We start from the raw sequence: 26,864 nt of genomic DNA, 5'->3' as shown, positions 1-26,864 counted from the left end.
AATAAAACAAATAACACTTATTTATAAAAATAATTTATTTATAAACAGTAAATAATAATCATTCCATGATAACTTTATCCATAGTGTCATACACTTGCTCAACGGTTTCCGCTGGTAGGGGATCAATCACTTCAAACTGTAAATCATACTGCTGATCCAATCCTAAGTAACTGTCGCTCATTATATACACAGTATATATAATCCTCCCTAGAATACACAAAAGAGAAAGTAAATTAATATATTCAGCATGTTTGAAAGGGTTTATTTAATAGTTACCTATAATAATATATTAAAAACTAAAGAAATTCTTTTAAATATTCATTTCATTGAGCGTGTTTAAATTTCTACCGACATTTGCGTAGGTGTCTGAATGTTTATTATTATCTTTCACGGCGGAATACCAGTGAAGAATAATATTTTGTTTATACATAAGATGTTTTGTCTTATATATAGTATAGACGACAAAAAAAAATCTACTACATAAATTGAAATATCAATTATATTCAAGTGTATTAATTAATTGTTTTAGCATCATGAACTCAATGTAATATTATGCATTACTAGGTTTGTTAAAAATAATAGTGATATGGTTGAGTAATCAATAGTTTACTATATTAGTTTACTGGTGGTAGGGCTTTATGCAAGCTCGTCTGGGTAAGTACCACCCACTCATCAGATATTCTACCGCAAAACAGCAGTACTTGATATTTTTGTGTTCCGGTTTGAAGGGTGAGTGAGCCAGTATAATTACAGACACAAGAGACATAAAATCTTAGTTCCCAAGGTTGGTGGCGCATTGGCTATAAGCGATGGTTGACATTTCTTACAATGCCAATGTCTAAGGGCGTTTGGTGACCACTTACCATCAGGTGGCTCATTTGCTCGTCCACCTTCCTATTCTATAAAAAAAAAAGTTTCTCATAACTAAATATTTCCCCCATATGGATTAAACTTAAAATATCTAAAAATATCAACGAGAATCGCAAATTAGTATGTAAATATAACTTACCAGTGTTGGGAGGGGTATAAAAGGTGAGGTGCGTGGTTCCTTTGGCGGCGACCCGCTTGAGCGCCTGCAGCTCTCCGTTGTCGATGGAGCCCAGAGTAAGGAACCAACCCTCGTTCTTCCCGCGCGGGAATCTCGGACATAGCACGTTATTGGAGTTCCCACCTCGCCTGTTCATATCTATCACGAGAGTATATTCCTGAAAAGAAAGTTGGCCCCATGTTAAAGTATGAAGTATCCATTATTTTTTAAATTGCAAATTATGGAACTTTTTTATAGACTTAATTCTATCGATTGACAGCACTTGCATAAGCTCATAACCTTTAAAAAAAAATCCAGCTGTCTCCACTTTGGTAGTCCATTTTAAAATGTACGAATGTTATGTATCCAGGTCATTATCCAATATAATATATAGGATCCAAGTTGATAAATGAACAATCATTGGGATTTACCTGATCAGCGTGTAAAGGTGTCCATTGGTCCTTCGCAGGCGGTTGCCTGAGTTTCTTGTCTTGTTCGTGGTCCGCGTCGAACCACAATCCTCGGACGTGTATAGTTACGTTCAGAGACGGTAAATCGCAAATTGCCTGTTGACAATTGTGGCAGCTGTATTATACGATTATTACAAATAAAAAGAAAACGATTAAGAATCGCTAAGCCACAATGAAAAATCTTTAGTACTTAAAAATATTAGAATCATGTCTTTATTACAGATCTTTGACAAGAGTAAAAATATAACTAAAATCTTTAAGGAAATTCCCTCCTTCTCACACGCGGAAGAATCCGCGGACGGAAACTAGTATGCCATGCCAAAGTTGCGTTTCCATCAAACGAAAGTTGTGTTTTATTGTTGCAAACATGTATGAGTAGTAAGTTTATAAATTTTTCAACAAAATGTGATAGAATGTTGTACCATTGTTGACATTCTAGAAATTCAAATGAAGATATTGACAAGTATTTCAAATAGAATGCATTGTAATAATGAAACAATGTTTTCATTTCATATAAATTAGAGCAATCCTAGTAACATTTGAAATATATTCCAAAAAATCTTCCACTCACCCGATGAACCTGTTCAATTTGATTCTCCTCAAATTCCCTCCTCATATACTTAGCAAGTAGCTCATAATTCCTCATACAGGCAACTTTTAAGCCATTTAACATTGTACACGGCTTTTTGGAGTCCCTTTCCATGTGTGAGAATATGTATAAATGTTGGGACTCTATGTGTGGAAGCGTGGTCAGAGGGGAGTCGGAGGGCCACCTCGCTTGCACGATACACTGCATTAATATCTGACAGGACAAACATACGGAAAGCCAACCGTTCTCCGCTGACGTGTCTATCATAGCCTGAAAAAAAATTCTATACATAAACAGATGATTTTTTCAATTAGTGTCTTAACTGAAAATAAGGATATTTTTTACAAGTAATTAAAAACTGCGTTGAAAACAAATACACGGCATTAGGTCAAGTGAATAATTATTATAATAATTTTAGAGGAAGCAAAAATTGCCTATAATTAAAATTGCAATTAGTATATAAGCAAATGAATTGTTTTTGTTACTTTTGTTGGCGATTCTCGTGTTAATAAATAAATAATTTTTTTTTTTTTTATAGAATAGGAAGGTGGACGAGCATATGGGCCACCTGATGGTAAATGGTCACCAAACGCCCTTAGACATTGGCATTGTAAGAAATAACAACCATCGCTTATAGCCAATGCGCCACCAACCTTGGGAACTAAGATTTTATGTCCCTTGTGCCTGTAATTACACTGGCTCACTCACCCTTCAAACCGGAACACAACAATATCAAGTATTGCTGTTTTGCGGTAGAATATCTGATGAGTGGGTGGTACCTACCCAGACGAGCTTGCACAAAGCCCTACCACCAGTATTATAGTAGGTAATAAAATATTATAGTTATAAATATTTATTAGAGAATATGCTTGATATTAACTAATACCTGAATGATTCTTATAGTTTGATCCAAAACCGACTTAGTGTCAGTCAAGTAGTCGGTGTTAGGTAGCGTCAGTCTCGTCAAATGCGCTTGAAGCAGAAGGAATGCTTTCACGTTGGAGGAGTCCAGCGACAGAGAGTCTACAGGCAGGCGACATTGTTGGGATAGCTCGCTGAGAACGGAATATGTATATAAATTATTTTTGTTACAATGAAACTACAATGTATAAGAAATATCTTAATCGAAGTCTGCGAGTCTACGAAATGTTTTGAATCCTAAATTTCTGGAAATATGCATATTACGTATATATAATAGGTGTACTAATAAGGCACAATCTTTCTTTTTATGAGGACAGGTCAACTAGTTGGACGTGTATGGAGTGTTATAAACTGTGCAATAAAATTAAAAACGGTTCAACTTCTTGAAAAAAATCGTAATTACGAATTGGTTACACATTAACGGACAGTTACTTTAGTAAATAACTAGGAAATTGTTCGTAACACTTACGTTTGGCCAGAAGTCACATCTTATTTTATTTTTTTACTTGTAATCAACGGCGTTACAGAAATGGTTGTACAGTTATTACTCATTACTAAAGTAAGGCCACATAGGATTAAAATTTTAATATGAAGCTTAAGAAAAAATAAAAGTAAAGGCATATTATAGTTATTAATATTTAAAGTGAAAAAATAAATAAAAACATTCTTGCTTAATATTAATGTGAGAAAATCGTATGTATGCGTGCGCGCGCGGGCGCGCTTGTTTGCGTGTGTGTGTGTGGTGTCACTTTATTTTTTAAGATGAATTTGAATTATGTGAATAATAATTTGAATTATTATTAAGAAAAAAAATTCAATCACTTGTTCAATGAATTGTTTCACTACGGGTTGGTGAACACAAGACAATAATTGTACAAGAATATTAAGAACATTTTACATAATCACTGTCTAAGGCCATCTTTTACAAATTTATGTACTAAAATAATAGTAGTATATAAAGTAATACTTTTAATTTTTCGTCTCTGAAATATGTAATACTTATATAAGGTATATTTATAAATACCCATTAAGAATATCTTCATTGTGGCGCACGGGGAGCGTCGCGTACTCCTCCGCGTCGGACAGAATTCTCAAGAGATTGTCCAAAGTGAGATTGCTTTGTAAATTCAAGTGGAAGTGCGCCATCGTCTTGTGAGACAGGTAGTAGTACGAGGCTATACGACCCATCCACGTGGAGTGGACAGTTCGTTGATCCTGAGAAAATTATACCAATACATTTTATTTATTATTTATAACCGTAACAGCCTGTGAATGTCCCACTGCTGGGCTAAAGGCCTCCTCTCCTCTTTTTGATTAGAAGGTTTGGAGCTTATTCCACCACGCTGCTCCAATGCGGGTTGGTGGAAATTATTTATAGAATAGGAAGGCGGACGAGCATATGGGCCACATGATGATAAGTGGTCACCAACGCCCATAGACATTGGCATTGTAAGAAATGTTAACCATCGCTTACATCACCAATGCGCCACCAACCTTGGGAACTAAGATGTTATGTCCCTTGTGCCTGTAATTACACTGGCTTACTCACCCTTCAAACCGGAACACAACAATACCAAGTACTGCTGTTTTGCGGTAGAATATCTGATGAGTGGGTGGTACCTACCCAGATGAGCTTGCACAGAGCTCTACCACCAGTGAGATATCATGTACTCATGACCTGTTTCGGTCACGGCACCTTCTACGAACTACGGCTTCTTAAAGGAGTAGCCAATTGCACAGGCGCAGATGGGATGGGTGGCTGATTATAGTACTGATGGGGCGGCAAACCGACACCACCAAAAACCGTTGAGAGTGACCGAGGCACAAAAAGGTTAACACTGACATATTCCAAACTTCGTGATGCTACTGGGAGTTACTTGACAGAAAAACCACAATAACTTTTTATTGGCCCAATCCGGGATTCGAACCCAGGACCTCGGACCGAAAGTGATAAAATAAGTAAAATATTTCATCAAAGACTACAATTATACTCCAGCATATTCTTTATATATATAATTGGTTATTTAAAAGTTCATAATTATTAAATCCGTAGATAAACGAATTCGAAGCAAGCGGCAATGGAAACACACACCAGGAACACGCATCAGGTTGACCAAAAGAAGATAGATGATAACCGGAGACAGAAGGCACAGCCCTGGTTGGAGGGGCAATAATTAGTGTAAGTTTTTGTCCAACAGTGGACATTTATATTGTGAACGTAGATATAGTATTTACCTCCTCAATTTCCACACAATTGGCATTGATGAGTGCGTCCAGCGATGTTTGCACCAAATTCGATAAATAGTAGTTAATATCTTGTGCTTCCAAGCTCTCGAGGTTGTAGTATGAGGGATTCTTCAGCAAACGACGGAAGAAATACGTCCACGTCAGATAGTCGAGAATGTCTTGTTTAGTTTGAACCGTACCTGAAATTATAATATCCATAAGTGTTGCAATACCGTACCGTAACAGCCTGTGAATGTCCCACTGTTGGGCTAAAGGCCTCCTTTCCTCTTTTTAAGGAGAAGGTTTGGAGCTTATACCACGCTGCTCCAATGCGGGTTGGTGGAATATACATGTGGCAGAATTTCAGAGAAATTAGACACATGCAGGTTTCCTCACGATGTTTTCCTTCACCGTAAAGCACGAGATGAATTGTAATCACAAATTAAGCACATGAAATTTCAGTGATGCTTGCCCGGGTTTGAACCCACGATCATCGGTTATGATTCACGAGTTCTTACCACTGGGCCATCTCGCCTTTTTTTTTGTTTTTGTTGCAATCCTTAAATATTAATATTATTATTATATCTCCTGGTTTCACACGGGTCGACATAGAAAGTTTTTATGAAACATACAAACAAATATTTTGTTTTTTTGAGCCGTTTCGAAGGCGTTCGCAGTACACCTCACCAGTCATCAGTTCAAGAGCAATGGATGAATCGTTATTTCAGAAACGCATAGAGAACAAACATGTTTCTATTAAGTTAGATGAGGAAATTTAAATACAAAAAAAAATTATAAATAATATAAAATGAATAAAAAAAAATGCAATATAACATTACCAGCGACGATTTCAGCATTCAAGTGATCAGCTAAGACTTCTAGTAAGCTGGATTCGACAGGGAACGGCTCGTAGAGGAACTTCTTGTAGAAATTCTTCTTCTGATCGTGAACCAATACCACTGCAACCCCTTCATTATCGTACTGGTAAAAAGAATTACATTTGATTAATGATTTAAAACTTTAGTTGATTTATATGATTATGTTTCCCATTTTTATATTCATGGTATTGAATCTTGAGTTTTTAAGTACTATTGTTAGGTTTTTCTTTTGTGTAACTATGATACTCGCTCGATTACCATTTAAAAATAGAAGACGACTTTTCAACAATAAAAAAAAAAACATTTTAAACGAACTGAGGCATATCTTACTTATAATTATCTATTATTATAATCTGTTTTTTTTTTAATAAAAAAAAAACATTCACTAACACAGATAATAAAGTATGCATTATCTATAAAGAAAATGTATGCGAACTTTTGGAGGAATATATCACCTGTGGTCGACCAGCTCTTCCCATCATTTGCAGCACATCGGTGATGGGCATATCAACATATCTCTTCTGCTTCCCGTCGAAGTATTCCGTGCCTTTGATGACAACTAAATGTGCGGGGAAGTTGACCCCCCAAGCTAATGTCGCTGTGCAGATAAGCACCTGTTTGAATTCAGAGAAAACTTTAAAGTAAATGTTTCAACATTTTGTTTAAAAAAAATCCAAAAAATATATAAGTAATATAGATTCTTTAACTCTTTATTTTTGTATAGTTGTTTTGTAGTTCTCATTCGGCAATAATATGCTTAATATACAAATATATATAAAAAAATCGGGGTAGCGGTAGATTCAATACTATTCGTGGTCAATAACCCTATTCGGTAGGGCTGGGCCATCTCTTGGCAAAACCAAGCCAAGTATCCGGTCATACTTGAACACAAGCTAACTTTTGGACCTCATATTACACACACAAGGAACAAAGCTTTATTTTATGTAGACAATATCCTATGCTATGAAAGCACTAACTGTGTCTTAGGCATAAGATGACATTATATAAAGCATGAATCCCATTTTCACATACGCTAGTTTTGTATTCGCACACCTGTTTCGAGGCCATTTCGGCTAAAAGGTTCTATCAATTCGAAAAAACACGTAAACTGGCTTTAATATTTATTTTCCAAGTCGTTCTCTCACATATTACAATAATAATTGATACCTGTATTTTTTGATTGATGAACAATTCTTCTACCGTCGTCCGATCTTTCTCATGAAGACCAGCGTGATGGATTCCGATACCGAACGCTAAGGTAAGTTTGAGGTTCGACTCTCGAATATTCGATAGGATTTGTTCCATCTCTGCTTCTTGCATGTGGAGCCATTGTTTCGGATTGTCTTCTGCGGCCAAATACGCTATCAAGTCCAAAGCTGTTAATCTGTAAAAATAAATTACGAACGTATATAACTTGTAACTGATTGATTAATTTGTTTTTAAATCAGTGTATGATTAAAAAACATGCATTTTTATTGGTCTGGCATGAAATTTTTTTCGTAGTAAGCTGCTGTTCTTTTGTAGGCAAGCTTACACAATGTATTTAATTAAGAAGTATAAATTTGTTTCAAAGTTTATTATATATGCGAAAATACATAAAAAAAAACATGAAAAACGTCTGCGGTATTATTGTTTAAAATTATTTTTTAAAAGTGTCTGAAGCACACGCGCACGCACAGTCACGTGCGTACAGGCACATTCACGTACGTACACGCACACACATACACACTGTAACATAAATATTATAATGCGGTGGCCTGTAATACACGAGCCGAGCGAGGCCTCACCGCGTCTGGCGGCGACTGGACACGAACACGAGCGCGGGCGCCCTGGGCGAGTGCGCGCGGATGGCGGCGAACGTCGGCTTGTTCATGGACAGCATGCGCGGGCAGTAGTGCCGCCCCGGGTGGCCCGAGATGTGCACCTGCGGGCGGGGATGTGTTCACGCTCATACTAACGTTGCACAGACGAGCGACTAACATGTCATCCGTCTAGACCTTCTCGAAGTTGTGATTTTACAACGTACCACATTATTTACAAAAAATATGTATGAGTATGGAGAATAAGTCCATAAAGGGATAGTATATATGGAGATAATTATCGAAATTATAGAAATATTAGTTCTTTACAATCAAATTTTAAAATATATGCTTCATATGTATAAAGAGAAGCAAAAAAAAAATTGGATGTTTTGTCATTACGAGTACTATCAAACATTAGTGATAATAATACCTCCAAAGGAACAGGCCGAACTGAGGGCCTGAAATTGTACAATCCCATATCGCTGATGTTCAACCAATTAGCGAGATCCTTAGCGTTCGCGAGAGCAGTCGACAGGCCGATTATGCGAAGACGACGCGACGTGTGCGATTCGATGAAATTTGTTCTGGAAATCAAGAATTAAATAAATACATAAATTATTAGTATAATTATAATTTAATTATACTAATAATTTTAAAGTACAAAAACAATTAAAATTGGATAATAAAAGCATACTTAAGAATGACACCAAATATTGTTCTAATTAGTATAAAATATGTTTTAAGGAAAACTAAATTTAATAAACTAACACAGTCTAACTTAAAAAAAAAGTTAAAGCTTAAATTACCTGGACACAATGACTTCCAAAACTGGTCCTCTATCCTCCCCCAGTAAATGTATCTCGTCTATAACGATCAGCGCAACATCCCTCACATAGTTCCGTGTCTGCCACGATCGACTGATGCCGTCCCATTTCTCAGGAGTTGTGACTATCACGTGGGAATTTCTTATGGCTCGTATATCGGGCGATACATCACCTAAAATATTATTAAAATATTTTACTAATATTTCAGTGTCGTACGAAATTGATAAATTAAGTATAAAATGCAATATTGAATAGTATTTTTAATGAGATCCTTTATCGATAAAAGTCATTATAGAGTTTCTTGCCGGTTTTTTTCGGTAAAATCTACTGATGGTAAGTGGTCAGCAACGCCCATAAACATTGGCATTGTAAGAAATGTTAATCATCGCTTACACAGCCAATGCGCCACCAATCTTGGGAACTAATATGTTATTGTCCTTTATGCCTGTAACTACACTGGCTTACTCACCCATCAAACCGGAACACGACAATATCAAGTACTGCTGTTTTGCGGTAGAATATCTGATGAGTGGGTGGTCCCTACCCAGACGAGCTTGCACAAAGCCCTACCACCAGTAGGAATGGGAGCTTTAAGTCTAATATCTATTAATCTTGTAAAATGACGATTTGAAAGTGCTCTCAAAAACCTACTCGAATAAAATAGAATAATGTCGTAAGAGTATTTAATTAATGATATTTTTGTTGACATCGAGTCATCTATAAGATTTGTTTTGAGCGATCGTGACGCAAATTTTAACACGTACCACTTAGTAAGTAAATAATAAATAAACATTTAATCCTTACCTGTTAACTCTACAACTTTCTTGCCAAGTCTTTCTTCTAATCTCACTTTCCAATCCTTGATACGTTCTTTCACGAGAGCTTTTAGAGGTGCTATGTACACAACCTGAAGAATAATATTATATAATTATAATTTTATGTCGGCGACTATTTCTCTCCGATAAATTCAATATCGGTATAATATGTGTATATGTATTTTTTTAATATAATATATTTCAGCTTTTTTTTATAGAATAGGAAGGCGAATAGTATATGGGCCACCTGATGGTAAGTGGTCACCAACGCCCATAGACATTAGCATTGTAAGAAACGCTTACATCACCAATGCGCCACCAACCTTGAAAACTAAGATGTTATGTCCTTTGTGCCTGTAAATACACTGGCTCACTCATCCTTCAAACCGGAACACAACAATATCAAGTACTGCTGTTTTGCGGTAGAATATCTGATGAGTGGGTGGTACCTACCCAGACGAGCTTGCACGAAGCTCTACCACCAGAAAAAGCTTATTTCGATTGCCATGGGGAGAGAATAAAATAAACAGTAAATTATTATTATTAACCAGCAATATCTTATTTAACTAATGATTGGTAAGGGGAATCCTATTACGCAACATATGTTAACAGTTTTGTGTAAAGTCCCAGTTATTACGGTGTTATAAAAGAAAGAACAACAAACACAAGGGAGCTTTATATTGCATCTGATTCGTAGTTATATTTTAATTTAATACAATTTAATAATAATAATAATTGCTTTGTATATAAGTTTAACATTAGCGTCTTTGTAATACAGCCTTGCATTCAGCAAACAATGCTCAATCTAAGGAAGATAAAAAGTCCATCATACCTTACAGCCTGGATACTGATTGAAAACCCTGAACATGGCCACTTCAGCGACAATGGTCTTCCCCGAGCCAGTGGGAGCTCCCAATAGCACGTTATTGTCCGTGTGGTATAGACAGTGGAATATTTGCGTCTGGATCGGATTGAAATGACTAAAATTGTAGAGCATTTCATACGATGGATTGTTTAGTGCTGTCACTGGAAGGGGCTGGAGTTCGAGTAAATCTGAAAAAATATTTTATAATAATTAAGATAAGCCAATAGATTTTTTATTTTTTTTATATACTCTTTGAAGAACATATAATGTAAATATACAATAACAGCCTGAGAATGTTCCACTTCTGAGCTCAGGCCTCCTCTCCCTTTTTGAGGAGAAGGTATGGATGTCATGTAAATATAGTCATATACAATATGAATAATGAAAACAAAACTTGTACTTTACAGATTAAAACAAAATTATAAATGACTAATATTATTACTAGTGCGCAGACACTCCTCTTACACGCACGCGGGTGGAAAATAGTATTATAATAGCTTCGTTATTCTAGTGGTGGTAATTTGTAAGGCGATTCCGATATCATGGTTTATAACTCAATTTTGTCAATAAAACATAGTCTGTAAAGTCATTATAGTAAACAGTAAATAGTAACAGCCTGTTAATATCCCACTGCTGGGCTAAAGGCCTCCTTTCCTCTTAGCTTATTCCACCACGCTGCTCCAATGCGGGTTGGTAGAATACACATGTGGCATAATTTCAATGAAATTAGACACATGCAGGTTTCCTTACGATATTTTCTTTCACCGTTAAGCACGAGATGAATTATAAACACAAATTAAGCACATGAAAATTCAGTGGTGCTTGCCCGGGCTTGAACCCACGTCATCGGTTAAGATTCACGCGTTCTAATCACTAGGCCATCTCGGCTTCTCCTGGGGGTCCTGCTCTCCTCGGTAAGTCGTAAATACGTGTAACGACGTAGGTACGTCATGAGGTGAATTTGACTTTGACAAAGTCTCATTATAGTGCTCAATACAGTAGAAATGTAATACGTTTTGTCTCAACGATAACTTCGTTTTCTCTTTATTACACACAAATGATACACGGAGTAAACTTTACTTAAAAAAATAAAAAGTCACAAAAGCTAATATATCTCAATAACAGATAACATTTTATATTTATTATTATGTCTTTTTTATGTAAATCGGGAAAGCAAATGACTCCACTCCACCTGATGGTAAGTGGTAGTGGAGTCCAAACGCGACGACGGCCAGTACAGACGGGAAGAATATTCTGCACTAGCCGGCCCACAAGATGCCTCTTTACGCCTCGTCATATAGTCAGTTAATACAATGTTGCATTGTTATACATACCTGTGTGTGGAGGATGTGTTTCCGGAAGAATGAGGTGTTGGAATGTAAGAGGCAGCACACTTTCCGACCCTACCCATCTATTAAAAAAAAAAAACATTGTCTTACTGAAATTGCCAAAGTTATTTCTCAATAAAAAATATACAGATTATAAAAATGATTGGGAGTTGGTACTCATTGATTTTCAAGCAGGATTTATAAACATTTAATCTAATTGGTGAAAGAGACTTACTACTGAGATTGAAGCCGGTTGTTATCGGTACAAACTATATTCCAAAGTGGTAACCTTTAATTAAATGAAATCTTGGAAAGTATAGATTGAAGGGTGGAAGAGACCTACTTGAATAAAGTATTTTTAATTTATATAATAATAATAATCATCCACACCGATTTCGGCCACGGTGGCCAATCTCAAGAGAGATTAGCCAACTACGCAGGAGATATTATATGCACAAGTGTGGGCGCAAACACAGGCGCGATCTCTCGTCCCTCACTCTCATAATCCGATGGGACGGCAATCCGACACGACCGGAAAGAGTTCAGGCGCAGGACCAACGGCTTTACGTGCTTTCTAGGCACGGGAGGGTACACACTTCCAATTTCCAGATACCGGGCTGCTACTGAGAATTTTCTGACAGAAAAACCCAATAACTTTTTATTGAACCCAATACCTCCGAGTCTGCCACTAGACCAACGAGATAGTCAACGAGTCATTTAATTTATATATTGTTTTAATAAAATACCTTTCTGAAGTCGCTCTGATGTAGTACTGTGGGGGTAGAGGTTCTGATATTGGTATGGTTATCACCAACTCCTGAGGTTCTCTTGTTATCACCTGTAACACAATTAATATAGATATATAATATATATTTTATTTGTATTATATATGTATATTGTGTTTAGATATTACTATGTAGATATTTGTTTGATAATTCTATTTCGATTGGGCTGTAAGAAATTTATGCATAAGGCCGCCCCTTTTACTACACAATAATAAGGTATTTTTCTGTACTATTTTCATGTGATATACATTAAAATATATAAATAAAATACAAGACAAGATATATACAAGGAAAGATCTAAAAAATTAAACTAATTCACTTACAAAAAAATAATAATAGCATTTTTATAGTTATAAAATGTTTTGTCTTTTTCTTTCGAATGTCAAATTAGCGATGACAGAGAGAGACAAAAGAAAGTCTAAAGTTCATAGCAAGGCCGTTATACATGTTTTCATCAATGCCAAATAGCATCTTCAGGCATTCTATCATCATCAATTAATATAAATGATAAATCTATTTATAATTTGCAAGAATTTTATATAATGAAAGAAAATGATTCCTATATAGGAAATATAACTGTAAATGCGATAGATTATTTAATACTGAGTAATTAATGTTCATAATTTTCAAGAATCAGCGAATCGTTACCTGTTTCTTCGTAATCAGAAAGTATTCGTGGTAATACATGATATCAGAATCAGGATCTTCGACCCAAATCCAGAACGCCTCGGGCGCTTTACCGTGATATTTGTCGTTCCACCTGAAAAAAAAATTTATTATTACGTCATTTCACTTAAAGCCGAGATGGCCCAGCCATGGTAAGAACGCGTGAATCTTAAAAACGACGATTATGGGTTGAAACCCGGGCAAGCACCACTTAATTTTCATGTGCTTAATTTGTTATTTTAATTCATCTCGTGCTTAAATGTGAAGGAAAACATCGTGAGGAAACCTGCATGTGTCTAATTTCACTGAAATTCTGCCACATGTGAATTCTACCAACCCGCATTGGAGCAGCGTGGTGGAATAAGCTCCAAAAAAAAAAAAACCTTCTCCTCAAAAAGAGGAGAGGAGGCCTTTCGCCCAGCAGTGGGACATTCACAGGCTGTTTCGGAAACTGTACTACTGTCATTGTACTTTTTCATTAAATCCTTACATATAGATTGGCTACATAAAAAACTTTCTCCATATTAAAAAAAACATACATATAGTATGTGCCAACTTTATCGGTAATCGGTCAAACTGCCTCAAAACTCAAACAGATATACCAACATCCATTCTAATATATAATTTCTTGTCGGCTCTTATCGGTAGAAATTCAATATTGTAACATGATGATTCAGAAATGCACTTGAATAATGAATTTATCTGATTTGTTTTCTTTTTTAATTGTATTGTGGGTAGATAGATGGGAAAATGTGCTGATGGTAAGGCGTGACCACCACCCATAGACATTAGTTATGTAAGAAATAACAACCATTCCTTATGTTAATAATAAAACAAGTTATGTCCCTTGTACCTGTAGTTACACTGGCTCACTCACCCTTCAAACCAGAACGCAACAATACCATTGCTGTTTAGCGGTATAATATCTGATAAGTGGGTGGTATCCAGCAAGCACAAAGCCATACCACCAAGTTACTTGATATATATATGTTAATAGTTGTATTGTATTTGAATATGTTGTAAAATAGCTCACTTGAAGTTGGGCGTAATAGTCAGCCGAATTCGTAGCACGGTCCTAGTGATGGGATGTAAGCTGGCTTCCATTTCCAGCAAAGGGAATTCGTCGGCACATTTTTTCAACTGTCTTGCTGTTTTTGGATTGCGTATAAGATCACCTTAAATAAGAATGTAACCATAGATATGTCTTGAACTTTAAAATATATATTTATATATATAATAATATATATATATAATATCCTGGAACATTTTTCACACACGGCCATCTGATCCCAAACCACCGGCTCAATAATAATTATCAAAGACTTTAAAGCCTTAAATGAAAACAATTAAAATAAATTTGATATTATTAAAATTATTATGTTAAACGCGCTTCAGCTTATTCTTTTGCCTGTAAGTTTGCCAGAAAAAATATTGTCTAGATAGTTAAGATAGGAATACATTGTAGTATTATTGATTACAAAATTATCAACGAGGTTGCCGCAATAAAGTTCAACATTAGCAAAACGGTATTTTACAAAGTTTTGATTTATATATTATGGGTACATTTAGATATTTTAAAGACATTTTTATTATGTTTTTCGATATAATATTTCAAAATACATTTAAGTCCAACATACCCAACTCCTTCCAGTCCATATCTCGTATCTGGTCTGGCTTCAGCATTGGGTACTCGATATGTTTTAATATCTCATTAGGGAAACAGTTGAACTGTCTCATATCACTGTAGAAGTCCCATATTTGAAGTTCCATCATTTTTGCCATTTTAAGGTAGAGTCCCGCCATGTACGCGTTGTTTTTGCGTAAAGTTATTTCAAATAAGGCGCGTACTATTCGGACAGCATTCTAAAATATGTCATATTTTTTTAGGATATAAGATTATTTACATAATGGACAGAAGACAAAGCATACAAATTGTCTCCGTAATTTAATTAGAGGCTGATAAGTTAAACAATGCTGTCTTCTTCTTTCAAATGTAGAATCAATATAACAGAAAGAGAGAAATCAGTGTCGTAACTGAACCCAAGCTAAACGATTTATACGGCCGTATTTTACAATAATGTCACATGATCGATTTCCTTACAATGTAATTTATCACTTATCGTAATACATCATTAGGTGTATTATTGTTTAATAATATACGTAGTATACTTACTTGACTAATATAATTCAAGTCAGATTGTAACGAAGAACCATTGATTCGTCCCCGTGACAAATAAGTTTGGAGCAATATATTGATCTTCCAGTGTATATCCTCTGGTGGGTCTTCTATCCTCAACTCACAGTACTGGTCTTTGAGGTTCCATAATTCTGATAATTCTTCTTTACGAACCTAATGATTAAAATGTATGTATAAAAAAAAAAACCGATTTAAATTATCATATTATTTATTTAAGTAGGCTCGTATGCTTAAGCCCTTTTGATTATGATATAATATTAAGATACAACATTATATTGAACATAAAGCTACCACAAAAGAACCGACAAGAACTCTGTAGACTCTTTCATTATCCTTATTTTAATATGTGATTTTTTTTTATAGAATAATAAGGCGGATGAGTAAATAGGCCACCTGATGGTTAACCATCGCTTACATCACCAATGCGCCACCAACCTTGGGAACTAAGATGTTATGTCCCTTGTGCCTGTAATTACACTGGCTCACTCAACCTTCAAACCAGAACACAACAATACCGAGTACTGCTGTTTTGCGGTAGAATATCTGATGAGTGGGTGGCACCTACCCAGACGAACTTGCACAAAGCTCTACAATCAGTAAAAATTTTGACCAGATTGTGACGTACATATGAAAAGCGCCTTATTGGGATTCAAGCTTGCTTCATACTAAATTTCACTCAAAATCGGTTTAGAGGTTCACCCGTGAAAGCATAGCAGGCAGACAAAAGTTACTTTCGCATTTATAATATTAGTATAGTATAAATCAAAATAAGTACCTTTAGTTGTTGAAAATCTGAACATCTCGTCAACATTTCGAGCACGTATCCCTGTGTCATCGACTTCCGGACCATGGAGTTGAAGACTTCCATCGTCTCGCACGTTATGTAGTAATGGCTGGCAGTTCGACCGAGATCTAAAATTTCCGAAAGTCATCATCATTCCTCTCTCTCATTTTGGGTGTAAGTTGCATGATAAACATTTACCAACAATATACTTCAATTTAGAAGATCCATAATGCCATTAATAAGTAAAACTTAATTATCCATATTATTTTTATTTTATTGTTTTTTTTTTGTTTTGTAACTTGAAATTTTGATTCGTCTTTTATTTGTTTTTTTTTTGTGCTATACATTAGTATATGTTGCCTTATTGTTCGTGCAGTTATCACCTGTAATTGAGGAACTGTGTGCTATCATGTATCTGTGTGTACTTTGTTGGTGATTAGATCACCAACAAAAATAAAATAAATAAATAAATAAAAATAAAATAAATTTGGAAGAATTTTTTCGATCACCTGCCTGATACGAACACTCCTCAGATGTGTTTTCCAATACCAAGTAGTTATTTGATGTGCTTATCGAAAAGCCAAGTCCTCTATTCCACTCTGACGTAACTACACTGTATAAATTTTGATCATCAGGTATGATTTTTAATTATAGTGTAAAAAATACATTTAAAACAGCGTACATGTCCACTGTCTAATAAAACCCACCTTTTTTTAATTACAGTACATTTTGAAGGTGATGTAATCCAATTTTATAATATTATGAAACTTTTTATATACAGCCTGGACTATTTCCCAATAACATACATTCAGGCATACATTAATTAAATTAATAATTGACTAGCTCGTTGGTCTAGTAGTAAGGTATGTAAGGCTCAAATCCCAGGTCGGTTTTCTGGCGAAAATTATCAATAGCAGCCCGGAGTCTGGATGTTGGAAGTGTGTACACGCCCGTGCCTCGGAAAGTCCGTAAAGCCGTTGGTCCTGCGCCTGAACTATTTCCGGTCGTCCCATCGGATTATGAGAGTTAGGGAATAGAGAGTGAACCTGTGTTTGTGCACACACTTGTGCACTACAATATGTCCTGTGCAGTTGGCTAATCTCTCTTGAGATTGGCCGCCGTGGCCGAGATCATTCTGGAGGACATTATATAAGTATAAGTTGGTATTTATAATATCAACACGTGTATAATGGATCGTACCAGTAACATTGAGGTCTCCCGTCCGCTCGTTGTACCGCAACATGTGCGTGCGATCCAACTGCATGGCTGCGTTTGTGATGAGCTCACGACGTTTTGTTTCTAACATCGGTTCCTCTTGTACGTCGCTGTATGTCAGTCCGTATACCTGGACAACATTTTATGAAATAGGCATCTCGTGTTATCGTAAGGAATCTTGCTATGCCTCATCTGTATCCAGAAATGAACTTTGAAGCAACATGTTGGAAGTTTTTTCTCAAAAAGAGAGATCGTGGCAAAGCACTGCGACATTTATAAATTGTTTCTTTACTCCTTACTTTAATAGGAAGGTAGAAGAGCTAAAGGTAATCTGATAGTGGTCATCATCGCTCACAGACATTGGCACTGCAAGAAATTTTAACTATTTCTCACACTGTGAATGCCAAACGATCTTGCATAAAGCTCTACCATCAGTAAGTAAGTTAGTAGATCTATGCTTATCTGTATTGCCATAACATTTTAGGTTGCCATATCTAAAAACATTGGTTTTTCGATATTTAACACAATGATTAATGACTATACTTGTAAACGTTGCTAAGTGACTGTTTCGTTAAACAATGACATCTCTTTCTGGCATTATTGATTTCATATTCGAAAGAAGAAGACACAGTTTTGTTTAACTAATCATCCGTTAAACAACGTAAACTAAGGTCGTAAATTAAGAATATGTGATAAATTTAATAAGTAGGGTCAGATCATAGAAACAGTTAGAAGGTAACATACCTGTGGATTTATCCTCATTCTGACGAAGAGGTAGGTGTAACTCAACCATTCGACTGCCTCATCTATGTTGGTAACAGTTCCTAAAGCAACCTGTAATACAATCAAATTATATACTTTAGGTCAAATTCAACCTATATCATTTTTTTTTCATTTTATATTTTCATAGCACAATATACATAAAATAAACTCTTATGTACTATTTACGATGTTATATATATCGGCTGCCTATTTCTCTGAGCTTCCAAGATCCGACTGCTACAGCGAATTTCTTGACAGAAAAACTTTTTTATTAGACTCAAGATCAGACTCATTTAATGAGGTATTTTAAATTTGTAGTATTTAGAATTGTAGTACAAAAAGCAGCAGAGAAATTTGTACGGAAAATAGATATCATATATTCCTCATGCGATTATATTGGACGAGATATATTTTAAAATAATAAAGGATGGAGGCTCCTCAATAATATGTAGGATTAATATCAATAGGATCTTCACTAGTGTATAATCTGTGCTATTGAAATTCACCTCAGCATTCAAGTTGTCAGCCAACAGATTGATGAAGTTGCTCTCGATGGGGAACTGGTTGGTCATGGACTTGAGGTAGTGCGTGAGCTTGTCGTGCGTCGTGATGATGGTCCCCGAGCCCGACGTGTCGAACTGCGGGCGGCCCGCGCGACCGAAGATCTGCAGCACGTCCAGGATGCTCAGGTCCACGAACGTGCCGTGGCTCTGGTCGTAGATCTCCGTGCCCTGCGAGAGATTACCGAACATATACACTGAGTTCACATAGATGATGATCAAATTTTAATTTCATTGTCATATCGCAAATCGAGGTACCCTAATTATAACAGCATGCGCCGGTAGATTGACTCCCCAAGCGAGTGTGGACGTACATACGAGTACTTTGATGTAGCCATCTGCAAAATATTTTTCGACCATATTCCTGAAAAATACCAAAATTGAAATGTAGAAAATTAAAAATAACCCTAAATCTCATTTTATTTAAGAGAATCTGAATGGCTATTCTACTGGGAAATACTGGTAGTGTTAATGTCACTATTTCATGCGGTCTCGATTATACAGTGATTATTTTTAATTTAATGTTTTCTCAAAATGTTTATTCATCCATTAAGCAACATCATAAATTTTGAAACAATGCTATCCCTGGTTAGGGAAAGTGAAAATTAGATAAATTCCTTCCCCAATGAGATGGTGTTAAAGCATCGTGGAATGAATACTATTTAATCGAGTACACACCTGTCACTCCGGAGCATTCCAGCGTGATGACAAGCGAAGCCGAAAGAGAACAACTCGCTCAACTGCTTATTCGGACTGCTACCTATTGACTTTTTAGCTTTAAGAAAACCTCCCGAGTCTTCCGGTTCAAAATACTTCAAGTGACCTTTCTTTTGTGCCAATTCCTTGAGCACCATTGCTGTCTGGTGAGTTGCGTTACGGGCGTGAACGAACACCATCACTTGGTGTCCTTTCTGTACCATATCTATTGCTTTATCGTAACATATTTCATTCATGGCTTGCATCTGTAATCAAGTTTTTTTTTTTTTTTTTGAAATGGGTGCTTTCTTCATTTAAGTCGTCGTAAATGTAAACATTTCTCAGATCCCAGAAACTATTTAATGTTGAGAAAATTAAAGTGGAAAAGTGTTGTATTATTAAAAAATATAATTATACTAATCAAGAAATATTTGTGGAGCATACTATGGTAGACCTATTAGCAAATTGCAAGAAATATATACCTCTTATAACCTCTAAGGTTTGTAATAATTTGTATGTCTTCACTTCTGCCATTTAAATGTAGTATAAATTAGTAACCTGTCTCAAATGCGCGCCACCGCCGCTGCCTGTCTCCTTCACACCGATGAATGTTTGCTCGAGGGGCACCGGTCGGAACCGCGAGTCGAAGAAAAATAATCCAATATACGGATTCACACGTAGAAATCTTAAAAGATAGTATGATTTTATTATCAATGTACAATTAGGTTGCAAAATAGCTGTACTTTGCTAATCACTTAAAAGGCAAAGAGAGCGTATTTTGTACATAAAAGAAAATGGTTTATACAAAACACACACACACACACACACACATACGCGATACTAATGGCAATGTGTATAAACCTTACTACATACGCAATATAGTATATAATTAAATAGCTTTAGTTATTTTAAAATATGGCATCAAATATGAATCTTAACTCAATAACATAAAATTCATTTTCACCTGGCAACGTCAAGATAATTCGGTAACGTAGCGGATAGTCCCACAATACGGATCATATTCTGCGAGGACTCCACTTGTCGCAACGTTCTAGCGACTATCGCCTCCACTATCGGTCCTCTATCTCCGTGCAATAAGTGGACTTCGTCTATTATTAGTAGCTTTACTATGGACGCTAATTCCGTATCAGCTATGAAAAAAAAAAAATCTTTAAGGTGAGTATGAATATCTAACAGAATCAGAGAAGAATTAACTAATATAAATTCGACATAATATATACGTTAATACAGCGTTAGCTATTTTGTACCCCATGACTTGTTGTAACCAATGGAATAAATACTCATTGCATTTATATATTTTTAATATTAAAAGTTAGTTATCGCTTTAATTTTTTTTTGTATACAAGAGAGTCAGGAAATCCATGTTCAAAGGAAACACACTTAAGTACAATGAATACAAAAACATTTCTATTACAAGCGGAAATGAAATTCATTCAATTGGAGGATAGTATAATTATCATAACGTCATAATTATGGTCTTTTTTATATAGAACAGGAAAGCGGACGACCATATGGGCCACCTGATGGTAAGTGGTCACCAACGCCCTAGACATAGGCATTGTAAGAAATGTCAACCATCGCTTACATAGCCATGCGCCACCAACCACCACCAACTTGGGAACTAAGATTTTATGTCCCTTGTGCTTGTAATTACACTGGCTCACTCATTCTTCAAACTGAAACACAACAATATCAAGTACTGCTGTTTTGGGGTAGAATATCTGATGAGTAGGTGGTACCTACCCAGACGAACTTGCACAAAGCCCTACCACCAGTAAAGGGTTAGACTGTAAGTTTATTACGAATATACTCACTGGCTCCTTTTCGGGTGACAACATCCCATTTCTCAGGCGTCGTCACAATCATCTGTGTCTGTTGGACCTCGGTCTTCGTTAACTTCATGTCACCGGTTAATTCTCGTACCGCTATACCGAGACCTTTGAGCCGTCTACCGAAACTTGCTGTCATTTCCGAGGCTAGCGCTTTCATGGGTGCTATGTAGATTATCTGTCCGAAATTTAATAAAGATTGTTGAATCGAGTCGATTTTTCACTATATTGGTGATCAGCTTTCTGAACTTGGGGAAGTGATGTTCGGCTTAACTTAATGTTTGTAATATAATAAACTTAGCTGCAATTGGTCAGCGACAATAAAACGTGGTTATTGCGTCTTCTGGTTTAATTTATGACATAATACATCTCGTGCTGTGGTGAAAAACATCGTGGAGTTTGTACGTATACTATTTTAATGATAAAACCTGTTTTTTTTTCGTTTCTCAAAGAGATTTTCTCTCCTTGTACTGTGGTGCGGTTAATCAATACGAGTTATTTTTAATGTAGAAGAGAATATGACATAAAATAATTAATTAATACGAGTGTTACGCACCTTAAATTTATTTTTCATGATGACGTCATTTTCAATATACTGTTTTATCTGATGTACCACGGTGAGTAGTGCGATGTTCGTTTTACCAGCGCCAGTGGGAGCGCAGATCAACAGATTCTCATTAGTATTATAGGCTGTGTTGAAAACCACGGACTGTATACGGTTCAGCTCTTTGATGTTTTCAAATGCCATTTGACCTATCTGTAACATACAATACAAAACTTGCTACAATTGCATAGTCTTATAGAATAATTTAATTTGTAGCTTTTCTGTCGCTCATTAAAATTCATTAATTAAAATTAAATAAGTTTTATTTTTCGTGCTTGGCGGTGAAGGAAATTATAGTGAATACAGGTCGTTTGTGTCGAAATAGATTCTACCACTTGTGAAACCAGCAACGCGAACTACAGTGCGCATTGCGCGTGCGTATTGCGCGTGCGCATAACCTTCTTAAGTCGAGATGGCCCAGTAGTAAAAACGCGTGAATCTTAACCGATGAACGTGGGTTCAAACCCGGGCAAGCACCTCTGAATTTTCACGTGCTTAATTTCTGTTTATAATTCATCTCGTGCTTTTCGGTGAAGGAAAACATCGTGAGGAAACCTGCATGTGTCTAATTTCATCGAAATTCTGCCACATGTGTATTCCACCAACCCGCATTGGAGCAGCGTGGTGGAATAAGCTCCAAACCTTCTCCTCAAATAGGGAGAGGAGGCCTTAGCCCAGCAGTGGGACATTTACAGGCTGTTACTACTATAACCCTCTTAAGGTCCGGCAAACGGACATTAACTGGCTATTATCTTTGCACCTATCTATCTATGCGCATTGCGAAAAAAAAAAGTACGGAAAACCAATGTGTGTTACGTGTACGAACTTTTGCGTCCATTATATATAAAGAGAATAAAACACACAGCACAACGTGTATATATATACAGTAATAGAGCTATGTGTAGTGTTCACCAATTACCTCATCCAGGTCAGATATAGGCACGCGTTTGTTTCCGATTTCCAAGGGTGCCGGTTCATTTTTCGGTATAACAATCTCTTCGTATTCCTTATTGTCTGTTCTTACAGCATTTTCTGGTAATATTAACTTCAAACCAGAGACAAAACCTAAAATTAAAATGTAAAAAAAAAAAATGTGTACCATTTGGAGTAAAAGTTATATGAAATTAAGAAAAATTGGAATGAAATTATTTAACAAGATAAAATGACTGCCCAATATTAATGTAAAATTTTTAGTTGGCTATTCTGAGTATGTAAATTGCATTTCATAAGCTCGTCTAATTGCCTTTAGTTTATGGTCCCTGCTTCATTCATTGGGCTCGTATCCTAAAGTCACAGAAACTATAATAGATTTCCTAAATAAATGGTCTATCTAATGATATAATAATAATGCTGAGATGCATTATAAAAATGACTGTAGATAGCTTAAAATCAATAGATTCAAATCAAAGCTATTGTATTTTTTTTTATAGAATAGGAAGGCGGACAATATGGGCCACCTGATGGTAAGTGGTCACCAAACCCCCTTATACATTGGCATTGTAAGAAATGTCAACCATCGCTTACATAGCCAATGCGCCACCAACCTTGGGAACTAATACTAAATAACTAAATATGTAATTACACTGGCTCATTCACCCTTCAAACTGGAACACAACAATATCAAGTATTGCTGTTTTGCGGTAGAATATCTGACGAGTGGGTGGTACCTACCCAGACGAGCTTGCACAAAGCTCTATTACCATAAACACATTTTATATGTTCTCCAACTTTTTTTAAATTCAAAATAGATTCAAAAAGATATATATGTGTGTCACACGGGGTTATTTACCCCTTATATTTTAGGTTACTTTTAAAAAAAATGTTGTGTTTTAAACTAAGGAAGTTGATATATTACCTGCTGAATTCTTCGCATTTATCGAAGAATCATACACGTTTGGATACTGCACTTTAGTTTGGAAGTACGATATTTTTTGTAAGATGGGATCGATGTTGCTTCTTCTTGAAGTAGAAAATGGAACAACAGGTTTGTTGAGTTCCGCTATTCTGTTAAATAAATAAAAAATATATGGCTTTTTAATTATATTTCAAAGTTCTATCATGTCAATTTAATATAAAATTTCATGAACCAACAATAACCTGAGCTTTTCTTATTTAAAAAGTATTTTGTTTATACATTTGATTGTTAAACACAATCACATGTACACACATACATTTTGTATAAAAAACAACTAGAAAACCGTTTATTAGAGAATACATTTTTGATTTTTGGTTTAGTTTTTTACTATTTTACAAATAAGAAGATAATCAAGATGGTATTTATACATTTGTATATAAATAGAATATGCATAGTTCCATAGATAACACTAAGTATGTATGGGTAAAAATAGGTCAATTTCCTTACCGTTTTGCTCTTAATTGTGCAATATTTATATCTGGTTCCTGTTCATCCTCTTCAATTTTTTTAGCATGTTTGGCTTTTTTCTCTTCTTTCCTTACGAATTTGGCCAACAATTTCTCTTGTTCAGACAGTACAGAAACTTGACACAAATACTGTGGCATTTTGTTCTCTGGCAGAAGTGAAGCAACTGTGGCCATTAAATAAAGATAAAAAATTAAAAATTGTATCCGTAACAGCCTGTGAATGTCCCACTGCTGGGCTAAAGGCCTCCTCTCCTCTTTTTGAGGAGAAGGTTTGGAGCTTATTCCACCACGCTGCTCCAATGCGGGTTGGTGGAATTCATATGTGGCAGAATTTCAGTGAAATTAGACACATGCAGGTTTCCTCACGATGTTTTCCTTCACCGTAAAGCACAAGATGAATTATAATCACAAATTAAGCACATGAAAATTCAGTGGTGCTTGCCCGGGTTTGAACCCACGATCATCGGTTAAGATTCACGCGTTCTAACCACATTGCGTGAAAAATTGTATAATTAAAATAAATAATTGATATTTAAATTTATTTAAAAGACTTACTTTCAGCAATACTCGGTTGGGGAGGAGGTTCTTTAAGACTATCAGTAATTTCTTTACGATGTTGCAATATTTCTTCAATGAATTCAAACTTGTCGAAACCTAACAGTTCAAATAGATCATTCTGTATCTCATCATTGCTTCTTGGAGAATTAAGAAATGTTATAATTGACTGAAGTATATCCGCACTTGATATGCCCATTGATCCATCATAAAGTTCCCTTACTTTAGTTTCTAACCATCCTTTGCCAAACTACAAAAATACCCAATTCAAAAAACCATTTACAGCAAGTAAATTTTTTTTTAGTAACAATAACTTACTTTTGAAATAGATTTGGGAGCTCTTGAAGGTCCATTGCTATCTTTGCTCACCATTGCGTTATTATACTTCATAGAAAAGTCTGTTACAAAAGCACAAGCTGTTGCTGGTTTCTTGGTTAACTTGGCCAGTGGTTTTTTAATAGGCTTGTATGGAATATAGTGACATTGAATATTCTCACCCCATAGCTTAACATTTTTTATTTCACTACTCTCTGCTCTAATGTATTCTTTTGTTTCCTCTGTTATGTTATTTGATATTTTTGTTACTATCTGTAATTTTATCAGCATACAAATCATTATCTTCCTCAAGGATTTTAATTTATAAACACACTTTAAGTTGATTGTTATTGTTTACTGAATATAATTTATTTTTGGAAATGTTTATTTTTTGAAAAATTTAATTATGTAGAAGAGATATTTCATCATTTCTGTTTTTGATTATATACTTTTTATATAAAATTAAAATATACGAAACAAAATATATTGATTTTAAAATTATTTTTTTCGAATTATTTATCATGCTAATTTATATAGTAAAAACAATATTGTTAATTTAGATAAAAAGTATTGTTATTATTTATGTAACCCTTTTGTGTAAATATTGACAAACTTATAACAACAATTTAATATTGTGCAATATTACCTCACATATTTTATTAGCAGTTGATGATAAAACATTCCCAAACATTTGACGTAGCTGGGATAAGTGCTTTAGCATTACCATATCCTGGTCAAGAAACATTCTTAGCGTCAATACTGCAGCATCTTCTATCATATCATTTGATGCATCTTCAACTAGTGCCTTACAAGCTTCTTTAAGCTGATCAAGTAGAGTAATAATAAAATCACAAGATGCCTCATTTTGCTTTATATAGTTGTATATATCAGTGAAAGATTTGAATCTGTAAAAATAATTTTGTTTTCCCTATTAATACATCCAGTATTTATTTTATGTAATAAATTATAATAGAAAAATGTTAATTTTCTCATACCTTTGAAGATTTTTTGGTAATTTTATCACTAGTTTAGGTACTTCTGCAGTAGGTTTGAGTTGGCGTGGTTTATCGAGCTGGGTGTGTGCTCTAAGGGCTCTAGTAATTCTGGGTAATTCTAACATTGTTCCTAGTGATTAAAGAAATACTTCAATTTTTAACTGAAAAAAATATGTTAGAAATATTTCAGCTGCATTCATAGACATTTTTTTAAAAAAGACGAATGATTTTCATACCTTAATATAAAATTCCTGCTTTCACCCGTTTCATGCTACAAAAGGTAAAAAAACTGCAATAAATAAAAGTTATTTATAAACATACGTTACATGTTTAAGTAAAAGCATAGTTGTTTTAATACAGGCAAATGTTACAATAACATTATGAAATAACATACTCGTGTCTGCACTACTTACTGTGAATAACATTTGTATCTTATTTATATTGTATAATATGTAAAAGTATTTTATTCTTAAATAATCTATCATATATTTTAATAAATCTAACATCGACACGTTGACGTTATTTCCCAAAGGGAATTTACCATTTCTTCACTGCCGCAAGTTTATATATCTTTGATTTTTCAATTTTGACAGTGACATACTGTAAATCAGCCGGTTTTGACGTTTTTGTTATCGTTTAAAAATATTATTTGTCACGTTCTTATTTTTGAAATATAATCAAAGTATATTCTTTCTAGATATTAAGAGCAGTAACAAAATTATAACGGAGGAAATTTCACGCACCCATAGATAT

General features: G+C 35.2%; 1 protein-coding gene across 4 annotated transcripts; it reads right to left on the bottom strand.

Moving 5' to 3' along the window:
• Positions 1-17: 17 nt before the first annotated feature.
• Positions 18-26,662, bottom strand: LOC126776299 (activating signal cointegrator 1 complex subunit 3). 4 transcript variants are annotated; one of them, XM_050498697.1, is made up of 40 exons: positions 26,653-26,662; positions 26,348-26,382; positions 26,112-26,272; positions 25,763-26,021; positions 25,120-25,389; positions 24,802-25,051; positions 24,227-24,410; positions 23,720-23,868; positions 22,784-22,929; positions 21,817-22,017; positions 21,246-21,438; positions 20,375-20,561; positions 19,969-20,095; positions 19,393-19,676; positions 18,973-19,078; positions 18,661-18,885; positions 18,137-18,226; positions 17,378-17,522; positions 16,169-16,305; positions 15,370-15,546; positions 14,834-15,059; positions 14,230-14,371; positions 13,179-13,290; positions 12,492-12,583; positions 11,752-11,828; positions 10,385-10,605; positions 9,542-9,644; positions 8,720-8,909; positions 8,344-8,497; positions 7,899-8,035; positions 7,279-7,495; positions 6,567-6,725; positions 6,073-6,214; positions 5,243-5,433; positions 4,032-4,222; positions 2,973-3,141; positions 2,069-2,356; positions 1,459-1,593; positions 1,010-1,205; positions 18-207 (listed from the first exon to the last, which is right to left on the bottom strand). In XM_050498697.1, the coding sequence occupies exons 3-40, from the start codon at positions 26,234-26,236 to the stop codon at positions 59-61; spliced, it is 6,546 nt and encodes a 2,181-aa protein (XP_050354654.1). In that variant the 5' UTR covers positions 26,237-26,272; positions 26,348-26,382; positions 26,653-26,662; the 3' UTR covers positions 18-58. The 4 variants fall into 4 exon arrangements, with proteins under 4 accessions (XP_050354654.1, XP_050354653.1, XP_050354655.1 ...); XM_050498696.1 differs by having other exon boundaries at positions 26,525-26,661; XM_050498698.1 differs by having other exon boundaries at positions 26,112-26,241; positions 26,525-26,661.
• Between the last annotated feature and the right edge of the window lie 202 nt (positions 26,663-26,864).

The sequence above is a fragment of the Nymphalis io genome, chromosome 20 (genome assembly GCF_905147045.1).
Source record: "Nymphalis io chromosome 20, ilAglIoxx1.1, whole genome shotgun sequence".
Classification (NCBI taxonomy): domain Eukaryota; kingdom Metazoa; phylum Arthropoda; class Insecta; order Lepidoptera; family Nymphalidae; genus Nymphalis; species Nymphalis io.
Note: the sequence above shows the minus strand (reverse complement) of the source record. Positions and strands in the feature narration are given on the sequence as shown.

What these genes read in the sequence shown, in the direction of transcription:
- LOC126776299 (XM_050498697.1), bottom strand. Translation starts at nt 26,236, where the DNA reads ATGTTAGAATTACCCAGAATTACTAGAGCCCTTAGAGCACACACCCAG. An exon ending in GGAATGCTCCGGAGTGACAG is followed by an intron (nt 19,079 to 19,392) that starts GTGTGTACTCGA and finishes GGTATTTTTCAG; the next exon opens with GAATATGGTCGAAAAATATT. An exon ending in AAACTATAAGAATCATTCAG is followed by an intron (nt 2,357 to 2,972) that starts GTATTAGTTAAT and finishes ATTTTTTTTCAG; the next exon opens with GCTATGATAGACACGTCAGC.